The sequence below is a fragment of the Pipistrellus hanaki genome, assembly GCF_964339955.1.
Source record: "Pipistrellus hanaki genome assembly, chromosome: 4".
In the NCBI taxonomy this organism is placed as follows: Eukaryota; Metazoa; Chordata; class Mammalia; order Chiroptera; family Vespertilionidae; genus Pipistrellus; species Pipistrellus hanaki.
The window spans coordinates 91058896-91077214 of NC_140506.1; the positions used below are offsets into that span (position 1 = coordinate 91058896).

At 50.4% G+C, this 18319-nt stretch overlaps 2 protein-coding genes across 7 annotated transcripts; one reads left to right on the forward strand and one right to left on the reverse strand.

The window, feature by feature from the left end:
* The first annotated feature begins 97 nt into the window (after window positions 1–97).
* On the forward strand, window positions 98–2525 carry BRICD5 (BRICHOS domain containing 5). Of its 5 annotated transcripts, none has more exons than XR_014794894.1 (6): window positions 98–976; window positions 1135–1257; window positions 1466–1621; window positions 1713–1814; window positions 2001–2227; window positions 2327–2525. XR_014794894.1 is itself a non-coding variant. In XM_084882490.1 (6 exons), exons 1-6 carry the CDS (start codon window positions 926–928, stop codon window positions 2345–2347), a joined length of 630 nt encoding a protein of 209 aa, XP_084738616.1. In that variant the 5' UTR covers window positions 98–925; the 3' UTR covers window positions 2348–2525. The 5 variants fall into 5 exon arrangements, 4 of the variants coding, with proteins under 4 accessions (XP_084738616.1, XP_084738615.1, XP_084738617.1 ...); XM_084882490.1 differs by having other exon boundaries at window positions 2051–2227; XM_084882489.1 differs by having other exon boundaries at window positions 2074–2227.
* MLST8 (MTOR associated protein, LST8 homolog) lies at window positions 2384–6951 on the reverse strand. 2 transcript variants are annotated; one of them, XM_084882453.1, is made up of 9 exons: window positions 6653–6951; window positions 5766–5940; window positions 5540–5591; window positions 5293–5455; window positions 4776–4851; window positions 4536–4688; window positions 3424–3548; window positions 3098–3261; window positions 2384–2965 (listed from the first exon to the last, which is right to left on the reverse strand). In XM_084882453.1, the coding sequence occupies exons 2-9, from the start codon at window positions 5892–5894 to the stop codon at window positions 2847–2849; spliced, it is 981 nt and encodes a 326-aa protein (XP_084738579.1). In that variant the 5' UTR covers window positions 5895–5940; window positions 6653–6951; the 3' UTR covers window positions 2384–2846. The 2 variants fall into 2 exon arrangements, with proteins under 2 accessions (XP_084738579.1, XP_084738580.1); XM_084882454.1 differs by lacking the exon at window positions 6653–6951 and adding an exon at window positions 6429–6576.
* Between the last annotated feature and the right edge of the window lie 11368 nt (window positions 6952–18319).

The following is an 18319-nucleotide window of genomic DNA, read 5'->3' on the forward strand; positions in this document are numbered from 1 at the left end:
CACACACAGGCTGCAGCTGTCTAGCCTTCATGTGGGTATGGGGCGGGAGGACTTAGTTGAAGGCTCTTCCTATTCCAGAGCTGGAAACAACCGCATCTCAGGTTCATAACAACAGGCTCTGAAGATTCAGGGAAAAGGAAGCACAGCGAAACCAGAGCAGGACAGGGCTCCTGGTGAGGACGCCAGTGTTGTGAAAGCTGCCTGGGGCAACCCACAGTGTTAAGTAACTGGAAATGCAAGCTAGATGCCAGGGCCATAGCACAGTTAGAGAAAGCCATGCTGGTCAGAGCAGAAGCTGGTGGACACAAGGCTGATGTAACCATCTCAGGGTGCAAGGGAGGATCAAGTCGGCTACCTTCACTGCAGCGGAGCTTCCTGGTGTCAGGCACAGTCTCTGGGATGCTACCCAACCCAAAATTGCAGGGGTTGGGAAGTGGTATGGCAGTGCAGAATACCAACCTTTCATAACATGGGCATTTATTGACGGTTTGCTGTGTACCAGGCCTTATGCCCAGCCCTAGGAGTCTAGGTAACCCAGGAGACTAGAAACAGGCCTCTTGAGGAAAAACTAATCTGCCCCCATCCAGACTGCAAAGCTGCTCTTGCCAGGCCTGGGCTGCCCTCCCTGCTATTCAGCAGGTCTTGATTTCCACAAAGCCTTGCTCTCATGCCCTACCAGGTTTGTGCTCTCAGGTTAGCACAGGCCAGGTGTGAGGAGAGCCAGGCACCGTGACAAGTTCACCCCCTCCCCCAGGTGGAGAGGAGAGGGCTGTCTTGGCTCAGGTAGCTGGGCTGGGGAGGAGGCAGTAGGGTCAGGAGGGGAGGGGGCCAGAACGGTTGTTTGGCTTATCAGCGGCTCCTGAGGTTTTCCTGGCTGACTCCAAGGAGTGGCAGACAATCAGTGCATTGTCACCAGGGCTGCATCATGGAGCAGGGGAGCTGCTGTGCGGAGGACTCCGGGCCTGGGCCTATCAGGGTGAGTGCCTCCCATCACCCAGGGCCCACTCCTGGGACAAAGACCCAGGGCATGCCCTGAGCAGGGGACAAGAGGGCAACACCCATCACCCACACCTCAACCCCTATCTCCCCTGAGCCAGTCTGCTCTAAGCCCCACTGACTGCAATGTGCCCTCAGGTGAAGACCAGGCCCTGCCATGGGGGCTGGAGAGCCCTGGGCCTGCTGCTGCTGCTGCTGGCATTGGCCACTGCTGGGGCTGTGGCTGGAGGGCTTTTTGGCTTTGCTCACAGCCCTTCCAAGGTGAGCCTCCTCAGGACCTGGGCAGGCATGCACACTAGGAAGGGGGAGAAGCCAGCATATCCAGCCCTCCAATAAATCCAGGGCTTAGAGCTGAGCTTACAGGGGGAGGACAAAGGAGTGGAGGAGTCAGAAGCCTCCAAGAAGGGCTGGGGAAAGAGGGTGAGGGCAGCCCTCCGCCTGCCCAGCTGAGCTCTGGCTTCCCACGCAGCCACTGCTACAGATGTTCCGTCTGACCCTCCCGAGCCCCAGGGTGTACCAGTTCAACCAAACTGCCCAGGTGGACGTGGCCAGGAATGTGGCAACCATCAGGGTAACGCCGACTCAGGGTAACCACAGCTGGGCGGTGCTGTTCGATGGGCAGAGCGTGAGTTGACTGGTGGGGATGTGGGCGGGAGGGGGGGTGTCACTGTCAAAAGGTGTTCAGATGGACTTTCCTTACCTGCCTGCCTCCCCAGGGCTGTGTCTGTTACCGACCTGCAGAGCACCAGGCCTGCTTCCTCCACCTGATGGAGGCCAGAGATCGAAAGACCCTGCAGCTTCTGGTGAACACCTCGAAGGTGAGCAGCCTCCATACTTGCACGATCAGACTTTCCAGGCCAGGGGCCAGACAAAGGGTTCTGTGTGCAGCCTGGGCCCGGTGGGTTGGGCTCTGGTTTCAGGGGAACAGAAGCTCTATCTTCCCTTTGCTGAGGCTGCTGACAAGAACTGAGGGCGTGGCTGGCACGCTGCTGGCATGTCCACAGATTCGTGGGCCCTTCCCAGCCAAAGGCAGTGCAAGTATCCCTGTCCCAAGGCCCACCAGAGCCTTCTCTGCAGACCCAGGGGTCTACCAGCCCCAGCCAGGACACCCACTATGCTCAGGAGCTGCTGGCCGTGCTTGGGAGCCATGAAGTGGACCCTGCCCAAGTGGGGGCTTCAGTCCGGCACTTTTGCTCAAAGATCCCCATTTACTGGGCCCGTCGAGCAGAGGGTGAGTCGGGGCAGCTATGGGGAGAGGCCTGGGCTCCCATGGACATTCTGGGAGAGGGAGAGGAACTCTTTTGGGGTTCATTAAGACTCTTTCCCACAGGGCCCCGGAGGCAGCGGCTGATCTATCTATGCATCGACATCTGCTTCCCAAGCAACATCTGTGTGTCAGTCTGCTTTTATTACCTCCCAGACTGAACCCGCAGCCCACCCAGCCCCACAAACCAGCCCGCTGGACGGCCCTCTCATCAGTACCATGGAAGGCGGCCCCCAGCAGGGGCTAATAAACCCTTCCACTTGGCCATGATGGTGTCTTCTGTGGTCTCGGGACATATAATGGGTGGGGAGGGGAAAAGCACTGGCTTGGGGGTGGGCAGCAGCCAGGGCTGCTTGGGTCAGCTTCCTGAGACCTGTCACATCCAGATAAGCAACTGGAGACTAAAAGAGCCCCCAGGCAGACCAGCTGGCATCTAGGCTGGCCAAGGGAGCCAGGGTAGTCGGTCAGGTCCAGCTAGCCATGGCAGAGGCTAGCCCGAGGAAGGGTCCGCTCTGACTCGGCAGCCGAACAGTCACATCTAGCCAGTGCTGCCTGACGGCTGCATGCAGTCCCGGCGGGGCACAGGCTAGCCCAGCACACTGTCATTGAAGGCCAAGCACACCACGGCTTTCTGGTGGCCGCCGTACTCTCTCTTGATCTCTCCCGTCTCCACGCACCAAAGCCGGGCCAGGTTGTCAGAGGAAGCTGTGGGGAGGGAGGATATGGGTAGCAACTCAGGATTCGGCCCCACACTGGAGGCTGGCTCCCAGGTAGCAGGGAAGCCCCAGCAATCACCCTGGGCTAGCAGGGCAGGGGCGCAGGGTAGGTGGGACTCACCCGTGACAATGTACTGGGAGTCCCCAGAGAAGGCACAGCCCCACATCCAGCCTCGGGATGACTCTCCGGGATTGCTGCTCTTGATGCTTAGCTCCGTCATCAGGGAGAAGTTGGACGTCCTCCAAATCTTGCACGTCTGGTCAGCCGAGCAGGTGGCGAGGAGCCTAAGGGTGTGAGCATGGTGGGGATGCCGTCAGCAGTCACTCCAATGCTGCATCCCCTTGCCATCCACCAAGCAGGCCCAGATCCAAAAAGCCCCCAACCCAGGCAGGTCCCTTCCTCCCCAGAGCCACGGGAACTCCTGGTCCACCAGGCCCCGCACACACGTGGAGTCTGGGCTGAAGCGGCACTGCAGGGCGTAGCGGGTGTGTGCTGGGATCTTGGTCTTGGGGATGAGCTGCGTCACCTCGTCGCCAATGCCCCCCGTCAGATTCCAGACATAGCAGTTCCCCTGCGGGGTAGGAGGAAAATCATGGGGGACCAGAACCTCCAGCCTGACACATGGGGATGGATGCCCTAGCAGGTAGACCCAGATCCAGGGGCTGCCATCCAACACTGTGGTTGTACATGGGGGATCTGGGGCCGGGAACATATTGCAGGCACATCAAGTCCCATCTGCAGGGAGCACCTGGAGGCCTGGCCCCAATCAAGGGCTACACCAGGTGGGCTCAGAGCAAGAGGCTATATCTACCTTTCCTGATGCTGCTGGCCTACCAGGATGCGAAGAAAGAGATGGGCCCTGGTTAGCATGGGTCAATGGTTAGAGCATGGCCTGCATCCTGAAAGGGCACAGGTTCAACTCTGGTTCAAGGGCACATACCTAGGTTGCAGGTCTGATCCTCATTCCCAGTCAGGGTGAGTGTGGGAGGCAAGCAACTGATGTGTCTCTGTCACATCATATTTCTCTCTTTCCTCTTCCCTCCAGTCCTTCCCCCCACCCCATCCTCCCTGCCTTCTACTTTCTAAAATCAATGGGAAAAAATATCCTCATTCCTTGGGTGAGGATTAAAAAAAAAGAGAGAGAAAGAGATGAGAGGAGGACACCCACGGTATCTTGAGGCCATAAGGAGCCAGAGTCATCATTGGATTTATGCAGGGAACAATGGGATCAGGCTGGTACTACTCAAGAATGCCCTGGTGGCAGAGAGAGAATGGATTGGGATAAGGGGGGTCAGAGAGAGGCGACAGAGAAGGGGAGGCAAGGGAAATTTGTACCAGAAAATGGGGTGAGTGGGACAGATTTTAGATTCAGGAGGTGGGGACTGATGGGGCTACAGCAGGCAATGAGAGGTGGCATCTTGACTTTGGCGACGGTTGGAGCTGGAGTACAGGAGGGGAAAGCAGAACTGTGGGGTAAGGGAGACACCTGCAGGGAATAAAGGGACAAGGGGCAGGCCGCGGAGTTGGTCTCCCCTGATACACACACCCCAGGACTCACAGTGCTATTTACTGCCGCCATGTAGCTGGCGTCCGGGTCGATGTGGGCAGATGTGATGGAGACCTCAGGCTCAGGGATCAGCTGCTCGTTGTGGTCAGTTTTTAAGTCCCAGATGTGGATAGCACCGCTCTGGTCACCCACAATGAGCTCTGCCTGGGGTGCAAGGGATAAGGTGTGAGATAAGGCAGGACCCCTGCCCCCCAAAGCCCCAGGGCGCCCAAACCTGTGCACACCCCTCACCTGGTTGGGGTGCAGGCACACACAGTTAATGGGTGCGTTCACCTGGAAGATCCGCTGACACTGCAGGTTGCGGGACCTTTGGGTGGGAGGCAAATACTGTAGATGCTGTTGGTGCCCCCCCCATGCCCTTTCCCTGGCCATTTATCCTTGTCCCTCCGCTGGTAAGAGCTGCCCCACAGGAAGTACTTAGGAGGCTCACACTCACCAGGGGCAGTCTGAAGCCAATGATTGACTCAGAAGGGGCATAAAGGCCAGTCCCCTGCCTCAAGGCAGGACTTTCTCTTTGATGCAATTTATTCTCCAGAGTTCCCTGTGGGATCAGGCTGAGACTGGACTCATCTTTGTGAGGCTTTATCTCTTCTCCAACCTGCTTTCCTCATTGCTCTCAATAAATCACCCACATAGCAAACCCTGTCTCTGCTCTGCTGAGAGGGAACGCTCCAGGTTGACCCTCACTCCCATACCCCCAGAAGCCTTACACATCCAGGCAGCTGGCCCGCCTGCCTGGCATCCACACCTGAGGTCCCAGATCCGGGCAGTGCAGTCCTCCCCGCCCGTGTACATCCAGCGGCCATCCTCATGGAAGCCCACAGACGCGATGTTCTTATTGACCCCATCATAGCTGATGATGGGGTTGGGGTTATTGGAGTTGAGATCATACATGCGGATGTGCTGGTAACCTGTGGGCACAGACCAAACTGAGGTTTGGCTGGGCCTAGATCAAACCACCAAGAGGTTAGGGGTCAGGTTGAGGGTACAGGTACCTGCAGCAGCAATCATACTGCGGTCGGGCGTGATTTCCAGTGCGTTCACCTGCTATGTATGCTAAGGATGAGGACCAGCAGAGCCCGGGAGTCAGGAGCCCTCAAGGCCTCCGCCATCTGGCTCAGCTGCTGCTGTATTCTCCCCACCCCAGGCCTTCGCCCAGGCTGCTAACCCCACCAGGGATCCTGTCCAGCACCACCTCCCTACCTCCCCAGCAGAGGATACAGAGTCCTGGTGCTGCACCGTGCGGGTGCAGATCCCGCTGTGGGCCTGCCAAAACCGCACGGTGTGGTCATAGCCCGCAGTAGCCAAGATGACCGGGTCACTGCCCACAGTGCCTGGGGATGTGTTCATGTTGTGGCTGCTTGGAAGCCTCAGCAGGGGTCAAAGGTCAGAGGATCTGGAAAACAGAAAGGTGAGTATACCCTTTATGTCCTAAACCGGCGATTTCCAATCTTTTACATCTCATGACACACATACACTAAATATTAAAATTCTGCGACACACCAAGAAATATTTTTGCTGATCTGACAAAAAAAAAAAAGTTATAATTGTGATTCATTCACACTGAAGGGCTATTGTTGTGTTGGCTGTTATCGTTTTGAAATTTGACAATCTAACGGAAAAGAGGTCAGTGCCCCTGACTAAATGGGAATTGCACGTTTTAAAAATTCTTGTGGCACATCAGTTGAAAATCGCTGTCCTAAACAGATTATAGGTCCAATCGGAGAGAGAGAGATGTATCATTCCCATTTTAGAGATGGAGAAACTGAGGCACAGAGAGGGTAAGGTGACCAGACGTCCCGATTTTTAACAATTCCTTCAAAAAATCGGGACTGTTTTAAAACAACGCGGGACAAAGTGTTAAAAATCGGGACATCTGGTCACCTTAGCTAGGGACACGCACGGCAACCGGTAAGAGGCAGCCTCCCAGCCAGCTCTGCAGGGTACTTCCGTGGCGGCCCCACAGACACGCCGCGGACCCGCAGGGGCAGCTGCGCCGGCGCCTCTCGCGCCCCAAGGATGGGTCGCGCGTGCGCAAGGCGGCAGAAAGGGGCCGACCGGAAGCCGAGTGCTGCGACTGCGCATGCGTAGCAGGCAAGCGGCTAGACCTGATGTGAGGAGTCCCTCTGAGGCGGGGTCCGGGCGCTCCCTGGTTCTCTGCCGGCGGCCGGGCTCTGTCCCACGGGGCCAGCTTCCCCCGGGTGCGCTCTCCGGGCCCCACGGGAGCTGCTTTCTGGCCCTCGTCCCGCGACCTCACTACTGTCCCGGCGGCTCGGCGCTCCGCCGCAGTCCAGGACGGCGAGTGGAGGAGTGAGTCGATAGAGGCTGAGGCCGAGCGTAGAGTTATCGATGGGCCGCTCGGGCGACACCACGGGGCATGCCGGGGTGGGTGGGACGAGACCAAAGCTCTGGCGCTGTGCGGCCAGTCCCTCCCTGGGAGAACCAGTAGGGGCGTTGGTGCTGGCTGGCGGCGAGGGGTAGATGAAGTGGTGCCTCAGCCTTCTCTTCACTCGAGCGCCTCTCCCTGGTGGCACTCATTTTCCATGCGTGGGTCCCGAGGCCAGTCTCTTCCACCCCCTTCTCCCCAGGCCGGGGTAGGATTCCCAGGTAAATTACCACCAGACACTTAGTTACGTTTGAATTTCACATGAGCGGCAATAACAACAACAAAAAGTCCCAAAGATAATCTAAAAAAGTCCCATGAGATAAACTAAAAAGGTTTTCGTTGCTTACGTGAAATTCAGGTGTAACTCGGCGTCCTGTAGTTTTATTCGCTAAATCTGGCAACCTTAGTCCGGGCACGTACAGGGCTTTGTAGACCCATCCTCCATTCCCCTAACTCAGCCCAGTGACCCCTCCAAAACTGGGGTCCTTCATACTTTATTTTCCATTCTCCACCCCACGCATTCCAGGCACATAGTCTCACCCTTTTTCACAGAAAAACAGCCCTGAAGTCAGGCTCTCCCACTGTTTGTGCTGCACCTTCACCCCCTTCCTTATCCGGCCTTGTACTAAGGCCACATCCTCCAGCCCGTCCCCCCAGGCCCTGGGTCCAAGAACCTTCTTGTACCTTCCCCCCTTCCCCTTCTTTCTTCTCCCCAAACTTGAAACTCCATAAAACAACCCAAAGCTCTACTTCCAGCCCCCACTCTCTCCTTCAAAGAGCTGTCTTCACCGCCTTGCTGGGTCCACATTCTCGCTTCCCACTCCTCTTGCTGTCAGGAATTCCCGGCTATCCAGTTAAAATGCCACAAGGTCACTGCCCTTCTCATGCTGCCAAACCCAGTCGATACTTTTCTTTCTGGATCTTGACACGTTTGCACAGTAGTTGACAGCACTGCTCCTGAAAAGCTCCTGTTGCCTAGCTCCTTGGCCAGGCATTCAGCCTCTTCCTCTATCCCTAAGGCTGGTGCCCTTCAGAGTTCTTGGCTCTGCGCACCACACTGTCCCTGGGGTCTCCGGGGCTTCTAATACCGCCATCCCTCCTCCCGGGTCTCCAGCTCAGATCTAGCACCCTGCGAGACACACTGTCCCTGGAAGGCCCCACGACATCTCTACTTTTCACAGCCAAGACAATTCGCTATGGACTACTCCTCTGTATGCAGTGGCTACTTGGGTATTTCAACTAGTTATGTATGATCCAGGTGCCGTCACTACCCACTCTCCCATAACATTCTCCTGGCCTGCCTTCCCACACCACTCTGCCCCCCCCTTCAAGCTATCCTACACATTGCAAAACGGTCTCTTAAAAACCTAAGTCTGGCCGAGACCGGTTTGGCTCAATGGATAGAGCGTCGGCTTGGGGACTGAAGGGACCCGGGTTCGATTCCGGTCAAGGGCATGTACCTTGGTTGCGGGCATATCCCCAGTAGGGGGTGTGCAAAAGGCACACCTCTCTCATCGATGTTTCTAGCTTTCTATCCCTCTCCCTTCCTCTCTGTAAAAAATCAATAAAATATATTTAAAAAAAAAAAAACCTAAGTCTGTTACAAGCCTTCAGGGGTTTCCTGTAACCCTCCAGACCCCTGGGTCTGGCCTCTACAGACCCCACAGCTTTCTCCCCGTCTCTGCTCCATGAGCCACTTGCTCTGTGCTCCATCTGCCAGAGGAGATGATTTGGCACCAACACACTCCCTTCTGAACCTTTCCCCATACCTAGGATGCTTTCCCCTCCACCTCTTTACCTATTGAACTGGTGTTCAGCACCTTTCATAGCATTTTCAGGGCTTATTCTGTGTGAGGCATTACGCTGTTTTTGTTTTAATTGAGGTCAAATTCACATAATATGAAATGAACTATTTTCTTTTTTTGTAAATATATTTTATTGATTTTTTACAGAGAGAAAGGGAGAGAGATAGAGAGCTAGAAACATCCATGAGAGAGAAACATAGATCAGCTGCCTCCTGCACGCCCCCCACTGGGGATGTGCCCGCAACCAGAGTAGTGCCCTTGACTGGAATCGAACCTGGGACCCTTCAGTCTGCAGGCTGACGCTCTATCTACTGAGCCAAACCAGTTTTAGCTGAAGTGAACTATTTTCAAATTTTGTGGCACTTCGTACATTAAAAGGTGTGCAACTACCACTTCTATCTACCGTGTTTCCCCGAAAATAAAACATCCTCCGAAAATAAGACCTAGCGCATGGAAAGATAAGACATCCCCTGAAAATAAGACCTAGCGCAACTTTGGGGGTAAAAATTAATATAAGACACTATCTTATTTTGGGGGAAACAGGGTAGTTCTAGAACATTTTCATCATTCCAAAAGAAAACCCCATATCCATTATGCAATCACTCATCATTTCCCCCCCACCCTCCCTCAACTTTCCCAGCTCTTGGCAACCACCAATCAATCTACTTTCTGTCTCTGTGGATTTGCCTATTCTGGGTATTTCGTTTTCATATAAGGGGAGAAGTCCTCTCCCCTTTAAGCATTAGCTTGTTCCCAGTGTGTTTCTGTTTTGTTTATTCCCTTGTTTTGTTTTTAGGTTCAACATATAAGTGAAATCATAGGGTATTTGTCTTTCTTTTGTCTGGCTTATTTCCCTTAGCATAATGCCCTCTAGGTCCAACCATGTTATTGCAAATGGCAAGATTTCATAATTTTTATGGCTGAATAATATTCCATCATGTGTGTGTGTGTGTGTGTGTGTGTATATATATATATATATATATATATATATATATATATATATATAAACATCTTCATTATCCATTTCTCTGTTGATGGACATCTATGTTACTTCCATACATTGGCGATTACCAGTGATGCTGCAGTGAACATAGGGGTGCGTATATCTTTCAAATTAGTGTTTTTGTTTTCTTCAGATAAATACCCGGAAGTGGATTTGCTGGGTTATATGGTAGCTCTATTTTGAATTTTCTGAGGGATCTCCATACTGTTTTCCATGGTGGCTGAACTAGTTTACAGTCCCATCAACAGTGTATGTGGGTTCCCTTTTCTCCACATGCTCACTAACGTTGTTTATTGATGATAGCCACTGTGACAGGTGTGAGGTGATAGCTCACTGTGGTTTTGATTTTAATTTCCCTGATCATTAGTGATGTTGAGCATCTTTTCATATATCTGTTGGCCATCTGTATGCTCTGTTGGGAGAAATGTTTATTCAGGTCCTCTGCCCATTTTTAAAAGTTTTTCTTTTTCCCTTAAAGTTGGCATTCAACATTATTTTGTACTAGAGGCCTGGTGCACGAAATCTGTACACTGGAGGGGGGGTTGTCCCTCAGCCCAGCCTGCACCTTCTTGCAGTCCAGGACCCTCTCTCCTTACTGCCTGCCTACTTGCTGCTGCTTAATACTGCCGCAGAGGCGAGAGAGGCTCCCGCCACTGCACTTGCCAGCCTTGAACCCAGCTTCTGGCTGAGTGGTGCTTCCCCTGTGGGAGCACACTGACCCCCAGGGGGAAGCTCCTGCATTCAGCGTCTGCCCCCTGGTGGTCAGGGCACATCACAGCAACCAATTGCTCTGGTCGTTCTGCCAAACTATTGCTTAGGCCTGTGGTCAGCAAACTGTGGCTTGTGAGCCACATGTGGCTCTTTGGCCCCTTGAGTGTGGTTCTGCCACAAAATATCACGGCCTGGGCAAGTCTATTTTGAATAAGTGGCATTAGAAGAAGTTTAAGTTTAAAAAATTTGGCTCTCAAGAGAAATTTCAGTCATTGTACTGTTGATATTTAACTCTGTTAACTAATGAACGAGTTTGCCGACCACTGGCTTAAGCTTTTGTTATATAGATTAATTTCAGGTGTACAGCAAAGTGGTAAAACAGTCATATACTTCATAAAGTGATCACCCCAACATTTCAAGTACCCACCTGGTACCATACATAGCTATTACAATATTATTGACTATATTACCTATGCTGTACTTTTGCATCCCTGTGACTATTTTGTAACTACCTATCTGTACTTAATTTTTGTTGTTTTAATTGTTATTGTTTTTGTTGTTCTTAATCCTCACCTGAGGATATTTTTGCATTGACTCTTTTTTTTAGAGAGTGGAAGGGATGGGGAGAGACAGAGAGAAAAACATCGATTGGGTGCCTCCTGCACTCACTCTGATAAGGGTCAGGGACTGAGGCTGCAACCAAGATATGTGCCCTTGCTGGAATCAAACCTGGGCACCTTCAGTCTGAGTGCCCATGCTCTACCCACTGAACCAACTGACTAGGGTCCAATTTGTACTTCTTCTTTTTTTTTTTTTTTAATATATTTTATTTATTTTTTACAGAGAGGAAGAGAGAGGAATAGAGAGTTATTGTAGAAACATCGATGAGAGAGAAACATCCATCACCTGCCTCTTGCACATCCCCCACTGGGGATGTGCCCGCAACCAAGGTACATGCCCTTGACCAGAATCGAACCTGTGAGACCTTTCTGTCTGCAGACCGACACTCTATCCACTGAGCCAAACCAGTTTCGGCACCAATTTGTACTTCTTGATCTTTTTACCTTTTTCACCTACCTGTGCCCATTTTTTTTTTTTTAAATTGGATTTTTTTTGCTGTTAAGTTGTATGAGTGCCTTATATATTTTGGATATTAGCCTTTTGTGAGATGAATCATTTGTGAATATCTTCTCCAAGGTTATCTTTTCATTTTGTTGATGGTTTCCTTAACTGTGCAAAAACTTTTTAGTGTGATGTGATTCCTTTTTTTCTCTTTTTTCCCCTTATTTGAAGAGACATATCCAAAAAGATACTGGTAAGAATGATGTCCAGCCAAGCCTGTGTGGCAGGGTGGTTCAGCATCAACCTATGAACCAGGAGGTCATGGTTCAATTCCCATGGCACATGTCTGGGTTGTGGGCTTGGTCCCCATTAAAGGGCATGCAGGAGGCAGCCAGTCAGTGATGCTCATCACTGATGATTATCTCTCTCTCCCTCTCCCTTCCTCTCTGAAATCAATAAAAAAATATTTTTCCCCCCCAAAAAAGAGTGATGTCCAAGAGATTACTGCCTATGTTTTCTTCTAAGAGATTTTGGTTTCAGGTCTTACATTTAAGTCTTTAATCCATTTTGAGTTTATTTTATACTAGAGGCCCAGTACATGAAATTCCTGCTCAGGTAGGGTCCCTAGTAGCTGCCGGCTTCTGGCGGGGGCCTCCCTTCCCTTGCTGCCTGCCACCACTGCCCCCTGGTGGTCAGCGCATGTCTAACTCTGGTCAGTCAAACTCCTGCCCATGGGGACAATTTGCATATTAACCTTTTCTTATATAGAAGATTGCCAGTGTGCATCATATGTACTTGCTGGTTTGACAGGTGGACAGACAGTCAGTCACTTAGCCTTTTATATATCTATATATCTATATCTATATCTATATCGATATCTATATCGATATCGATATCAATATAGATATAGATAGATATGGTGTAAGAAAGTAGTCCAGTTTCATTTTTTTGGCATGTATCTGTACAGTTTTCTCAACTACTTATTGAAGAGATTGTCTTTATTCCATTGAATATGCTTGCTTTCTTTGTCATAGATTAATTGACCATATAAGAGAAGATTTATTTTGGGAATCTCTATTCCATTGACCTGTATATTTGTTTTCATGCTAGTATCACACCGTTTTCATTATTGTAACTTTGTAGTATAGTTGAAATCAGGGAGTGTAATCGCTTCCACTTGGTTTCCTCCCAAGATTTCTTTGCCTATTCTGGCCTTTTGTGTTTCCATGTAGCTTTTAGAATGAGTTGTTCTAATTCTGAGAAAAATGCCATTGGTATTCTAACAGGGATTGCATTGAATCTGTATCATCTGTATATTGCTTTAGGTAGTGAGGACATTTTAACAATTAATTCTTTCAATTCATGAGCAAGGTATAGCTTTCCTTTTATTTGTATCTTCTTCAAGCCTTTCTTCAATGTCTTAATAGTTTTCAGAGTACAGGTCTTTCACCTCCTGGCTTAAATTTATTCCTAGGTATTTTATACTTTTTTGATGCAGTTGTAAATGGAATTGTTTTCTTTTTCTTTTCTTTTTTTTTAAATATATATTTTATTGATTTTTTACAGAGAGGAATAGAGAGCTAGAAACATCGATGAGAGAGAAACATCGACCAGCTGCCTCCTGCACACCCCCTACCGGGGATGTGCCCGCAACCAATGTACATGCCCTTGACCGGAATCGAACCCTTCAGTCTACAGACTGAAGCTCAATTCACTGAGCCAAACTGGTTTCGGCTGTTTTCTTTTTCTGATCACTCATTATTGGTGTGTAGAAAGAAATGCAACATATTTCTATATGTCGATTATCCTATAACTTTACTGAATTTATTCTAATAGTTTTATGGAGGAGTCTTTAGTATTTTCTATATATCACATCGTCTTATCTACAAATAATGAGAGTTTTACTTCTTCCTTTCCATTTCAAATGCCTTTTATTTCTTTTCTCTCTCTCTCTTATTGCTGTGGCTATGACTCCAATACTGTGTTGAATAGAAGTGGTAATAATGGACATCTTTGCCCTGTTTCTGATTTCACAGGAGAAGCTTTCAGTTTTTCACCAGTAAGTATGTTAGCTGTGGGTTTATCATACATAGCCTTTATTGTGTTGAGATATATTTTTTCTTTTTAAAAAAATATATTTTATTGATTTTTTACAGAGTGGAAGGGAGAGAGAGAGAGCTAGAAACGTCGATGAGAGAGAAACATCAACTATGATAGCTGCCTCTTGCACACCCCCTACCAGGGATGTGCCCGAAACCAAGATACATGCCCTTGACCGAATCGAACCTGGGACTCTTCAGTCTGCAGACCGATGCTCTACCACTGAGCCAAACTGGCTTCGGCGAGATATATTTTTTCTATAACCATTCTGTTGACTTTTTCTCATAAAGGGATGTTTAATTGTGTCAAATGCTTTTCCTGAATCTATTGAGATGATATATGATTTTTATCCTTAATTTTGTTAATGTGATTTATCACACTGATTGATTTACAGATGTTGAACCATCCTTGCATCCTTGGAATGAATCCCACTATGTTATGGTGTGTAATCCTTTAATGTATTTAATGTATTGTTGAATCCAGTTTGCTAGTATTTTGTGGAAAATTTTTGCAGCTGTGTTCATCAAGAATATTGGCTTGTATGGGTATTTCATATAAATGGAATTATACAATAAATGGCTTTTTGTGTACAGCTTCTTTCATGTTCTCAAGTTTCATCCAGTTATAACAAGTATTAGTACTTCTTTTGTATTGATTTTAGAGAGGGAGGGAGAGGGAGAGAGAGATAGAAATACCCAAGATGAGAAAGAATTATTGATCGGTTGCCTTCTGCACACCCCACGCTGGGGATTGAGCCTGCAACCCAGGCATGTGCCCTGACCAGGAATCGAACCATGACCTCCTTGTTCATAGGTTGATGCTCAATCACTGAGCCATGCTGACTGGGCAGTACTTTTTTCCTTTCTATGGCCAAATAATTTCCCATTGTGTAACTAGACCACATTTTATTTATTAATTCAACTTAACTTGTTTCTACCTTTTGGTTATTTTGAATGATGCTGCTATGAAAATTCCTGTGCAAGTATCTTTAAAAAACAAAACAAAACAAAACATGTATTTTTATTGATTTCAGAGAGAAAGAGAGAGGGAGAGAGAGAAACATCAGTGATGAGAGAGGATCATTGATCGACTGTCTCCTGCACGCCCCACACTGGGGATCGAGCCCACAATCTGGGCATGTGCTCTGACCAGGAATTGAACCATGACCTTCATAGGTTGATGCTCAACTACTGAGCCACGCCAGCCAGGTTATACAAGTATCTTTTTGAGTACCTGTCTTCATTTCTCATATACCTAGGAGTAGAATTTTTGGGTCACGTGATGATTCTATTTAACTTTTTGAAGAACCACCAAACTGTGCTAAGCATTTTAACTACATTATGCACCCGGTTTTCGCAATGGCTCTGCCAAGGAGAATCCACCCCATCTTGGAAACAAGAACACCGAGGCTCAGAGGTGTAGAGTCGTGTGTCTAAGTCACACAGCTAGGACACGATAGAACCCATCCTGCTGGGCTCAGCTCTCCCCTGGTCTCCCTGCTTCTGGCTATGGTGACTCCTCTCTGGGCAGCCCCCTGCATTTCGTACGTCCTCCCCATGTTCCTCTGTAAGTGCAGGAGCTATCCTCCTCCTCCGGGCAGCTCCACCAGGCTCCGAGGCAGCTCTGGGAGCCGCAGCTGAATAGGCAGGGCCCAGAGGCTGAAAAAGGAAGAGTGCTGTGAACCCCAACATTTGAAGGGTATCCAGAGCGAAGCAGCAAAGGAACCTGAAAGCAGGACAGAGGGAAGGGGCTGAGGGAAGGTTGGAAGCCTTGGCCAGGTGTCTATGGCGTAGTTCCACTTTGGGCTCAGGAGACGGGCTCTGAGCTATTTGCCTTTGTGAGGGGGGTCTGGGTAGAGTGTGGCAGCTGCCCATGCTCCATGCCTCGGGGTAACTGGCAGACCAGGCCATTCTTCCTGCCCAGCCTGAGCAGCTCCAGCATCTCTGCTGGACAGGAAGGGGGGGCAGGATGCATGGATGTGAATCCCCTCTTATGTATCAAGTATCCAGGAGAATGATAGACACCGTGGTAGCTAACATATACTGCATGCATGCTCCCAAGCAGCCCAGGGAGAGAGTACATTCATCATGTCACCCCTGATTTACATATATGGAGCAGGGTTCTAGGGCTCGGGGGGCTGGAGAAGGGCCCTAGGGAGTGCCTGAGCAGGCGTATAGCCGGTGGGCAGAAGCAAGGGCTGGGCCTGCCTGCCGGTGGAGGCGGTTGTGCAGTGGGAAGGGGGCCAGCCCAGGCTGCAGTGAAGTGGCCGCCAGCTCTGCTCCAGGCTGAGCCTCAGCAATTCTGCTGGCTCAGCAGCCCCTCCTCCCAGGGATGAGATTGAGGCCTGGCTTCCTGGAGGGCTGCCCAGGCCCCACACTTCTGCATCCCAATCCCTCCGCTGGGCCAGCTGGCCTGCTCTGTGGCCCCCAGCCCCGGGGCAGGGGGATCCCTGAACATACACATTCCTGTTTTCATATGGGTCCTCCCATCAGCCCTGGGCTTCAGGCAGAGCTGCTGGCCCATTTTACAGATGAGGCAGCTGAGCATCAGGCGCTTATACAAGGAGCTGGCCAGCCACAGGTCCAGGACTTCCTGGCCCTTCCTAGGGCATTCGCCTCACTGAGCAGGTTGAATCTAGAAGAATCCATACAGCCCTCTTCCCGGGTCTGTCCTCCTGAAGGTGGACTACACAGCAAGGTGCCCACCCCTGGGCGTGAGGTGTGACTGAGGGGTAGAGATGGAGCTGGAGCTGGGCAAAGGACAGAGGTGCAGCAGCTGCAGGCAGGGGCCAGCTCATTACCCAGAGGAATCAGAATTCTAAATTGGAATTTTTGGCCTGCCAGGTCATGATGAAGGTATATTTGTCAGAGTAGGATGATTGAACGTATTTTATTGAACAGGTTATTAGCACGATTTATAACATTGAAATATTTAGACATTCACTGTGTGGGCGTCTGCTTGTACTCTGGCCCCAGGCCCTGCGAATGTTAGGCTCAGGCCAGAAAGGTTTACCTTAGCCAGCCAAAAAAATAGAAATGATGGTAAGGATGATTGCTATCTCTGTACTTTTTTTTTTTTTTTTTTTTGTAGTGTTTCTTATGTGCTACACTGAGGGGGTCTGCAGTCACAAAGATGAATAAAATACAGTTATTTCTCAGATAGTCCAGGGAGGGAGACACAAGAATATCACAATAGTCACAGCAACTATTGGTTGAGCACTTAATATGTTCTACTGCAGAGTGCTTTATTGATTGTATCATAATGTCTCCGCAAATAACCTAAAGGGGATCGTCCCTTTAAAAAAAAATTTTTTTTGATTTTTAGAGAGAGGAAGAGAGAGAGAGAAACATTGATGTGAGAGCAAAACATCAATTGGTTGTCTCCAGCAAGTCCCCTACGGGGAATCGAGCCCACCACTCAGGCATGTGTCCTGGTGGGAATCAAACCGGAGACCCTTCAGTGCACGGAATGATGTCCAACCGACTCAGACACACCAGCCAGGGTGGGAATATCGTTCTTACCACGTTGTATGGAGGGGAAGCCATGACTTGGAAAGACAGAGTGACAAAAAACAAAGCCCAAAACAATAAGGGGCAGAACTGGGACAAGGGCAGCTAAGACTAATGTGGGGTCTAAGCAAACACTCATGACCTCGAGACTTTGGGACTGTAGGGGAGTGGCTTGGCTTCTCGGAGCTTCAGTTTCTTCATCTGTAAAATGGACACAAGCTCATCTCTGAAGTGACTGGCATAGTTCCTGACTCAGCAGGTGCCTAGGAATTGGTCACCATGAAGGATAGGAGAAAAGGCCCTTGCATTTAGCGGCCCCTCTGGCAGGCCAGATCCAGACCTGCTCCCTGAACTTCATGGGAGACCCCACTGGAGAGGGGGAATGATCAGCTGCTGGTCACCTTCCTCCTGGAGGTGCTTCATGGTCTGGGCTGTAGGAAGAGGGGCAATTGTATGTGCAAACTCACCAAACTGCCTTGCCCCCCGGGGTAATAATCTTCCCCTCCCTGCCAACGAGCAAACAGCCTGAGCCAGGAGACAGACTTCAAGACTGTCATCTTCGGAATGCTACAGCCATTTCAAGGTGAGGGGCTGAGGCTCAGGAAGTCTGAAGGGTGAGACCTGTGTGAGTGTGTGAGTGTGTGTGTGTGTGTGTGTGTGATGTAGGGGAGTCAGCATCTGTCAAGCAGCCCCTGTCTAGGGCTGCCAGAGTCTGAAGCCCAGGCCTGAGAGCACACAGGCTTTGTGGGGGGCTCAGATTGGTGTTGAGCAGGCCCGTGACCCTGTTGGTGCTGGAGATGGGGGATTAAGGACCCCTTGGCAATAGGGGTTGGGGTCCAGATTGAGGCTTGGGAGGGAGGAGCTATTGCCCAGATTTGTGGGGAGAGCCAGAGAATTCCAGGGAAGAAGAGGGTGCAGGGCGCAGGGCGGCGCGGGGGTGGGGCGGTGCAGGTTCCCTGACACTGAATTCATTATGGGGAGATTCCCCTTCACCATCCCTGACACCTCCCACGGGAACCACAGGCCAGAAATGTGTGACAGCCTCCGGCGCGCCAACTCCCCTGGCACAGCTGGTGCTCTGGTCCCTCCGTGCCTGGGTCTATGCCCGGGTACCCGCCCGCCCCCTGCCGCCGAGCTGCTCCCCCGCCTGGGTCCGCAGCCTCTGGAAGCCGCTCTGGGGCTCAGCCTAGCGGCTCAGG

What these genes read in the sequence shown, in the direction of transcription:
- BRICD5 (XM_084882488.1), top strand. Translation starts at nt 926, where the DNA reads ATGGAGCAGGGGAGCTGCTGTGCGGAGGACTCCGGGCCTGGGCCTATC. An exon ending in CCGGGCCTGGGCCTATCAGG is followed by an intron (nt 977 to 1,134) that starts GTGAGTGCCTCC and finishes ATGTGCCCTCAG; the next exon opens with GTGAAGACCAGGCCCTGCCA. An exon ending in TTCTGGTGAACACCTCGAAG is followed by an intron (nt 1,815 to 2,073) that starts GTGAGCAGCCTC and finishes CCTTCTCTGCAG; the next exon opens with ACCCAGGGGTCTACCAGCCC.
- MLST8 (XM_084882453.1), bottom strand. Translation starts at nt 5,894, where the DNA reads ATGAACACATCCCCAGGCACTGTGGGCAGTGACCCGGTCATCTTGGCT. An exon ending in CAGTATGATTGCTGCTGCAG is followed by an intron (nt 5,456 to 5,539) that starts GTACCTGTACCC and finishes CTGTGCCCACAG; the next exon opens with GTTACCAGCACATCCGCATG. An exon ending in TGTGCCTGCACCCCAACCAG is followed by an intron (nt 4,689 to 4,775) that starts GTGAGGGGTGTG and finishes CTTGCACCCCAG; the next exon opens with GCAGAGCTCATTGTGGGTGA.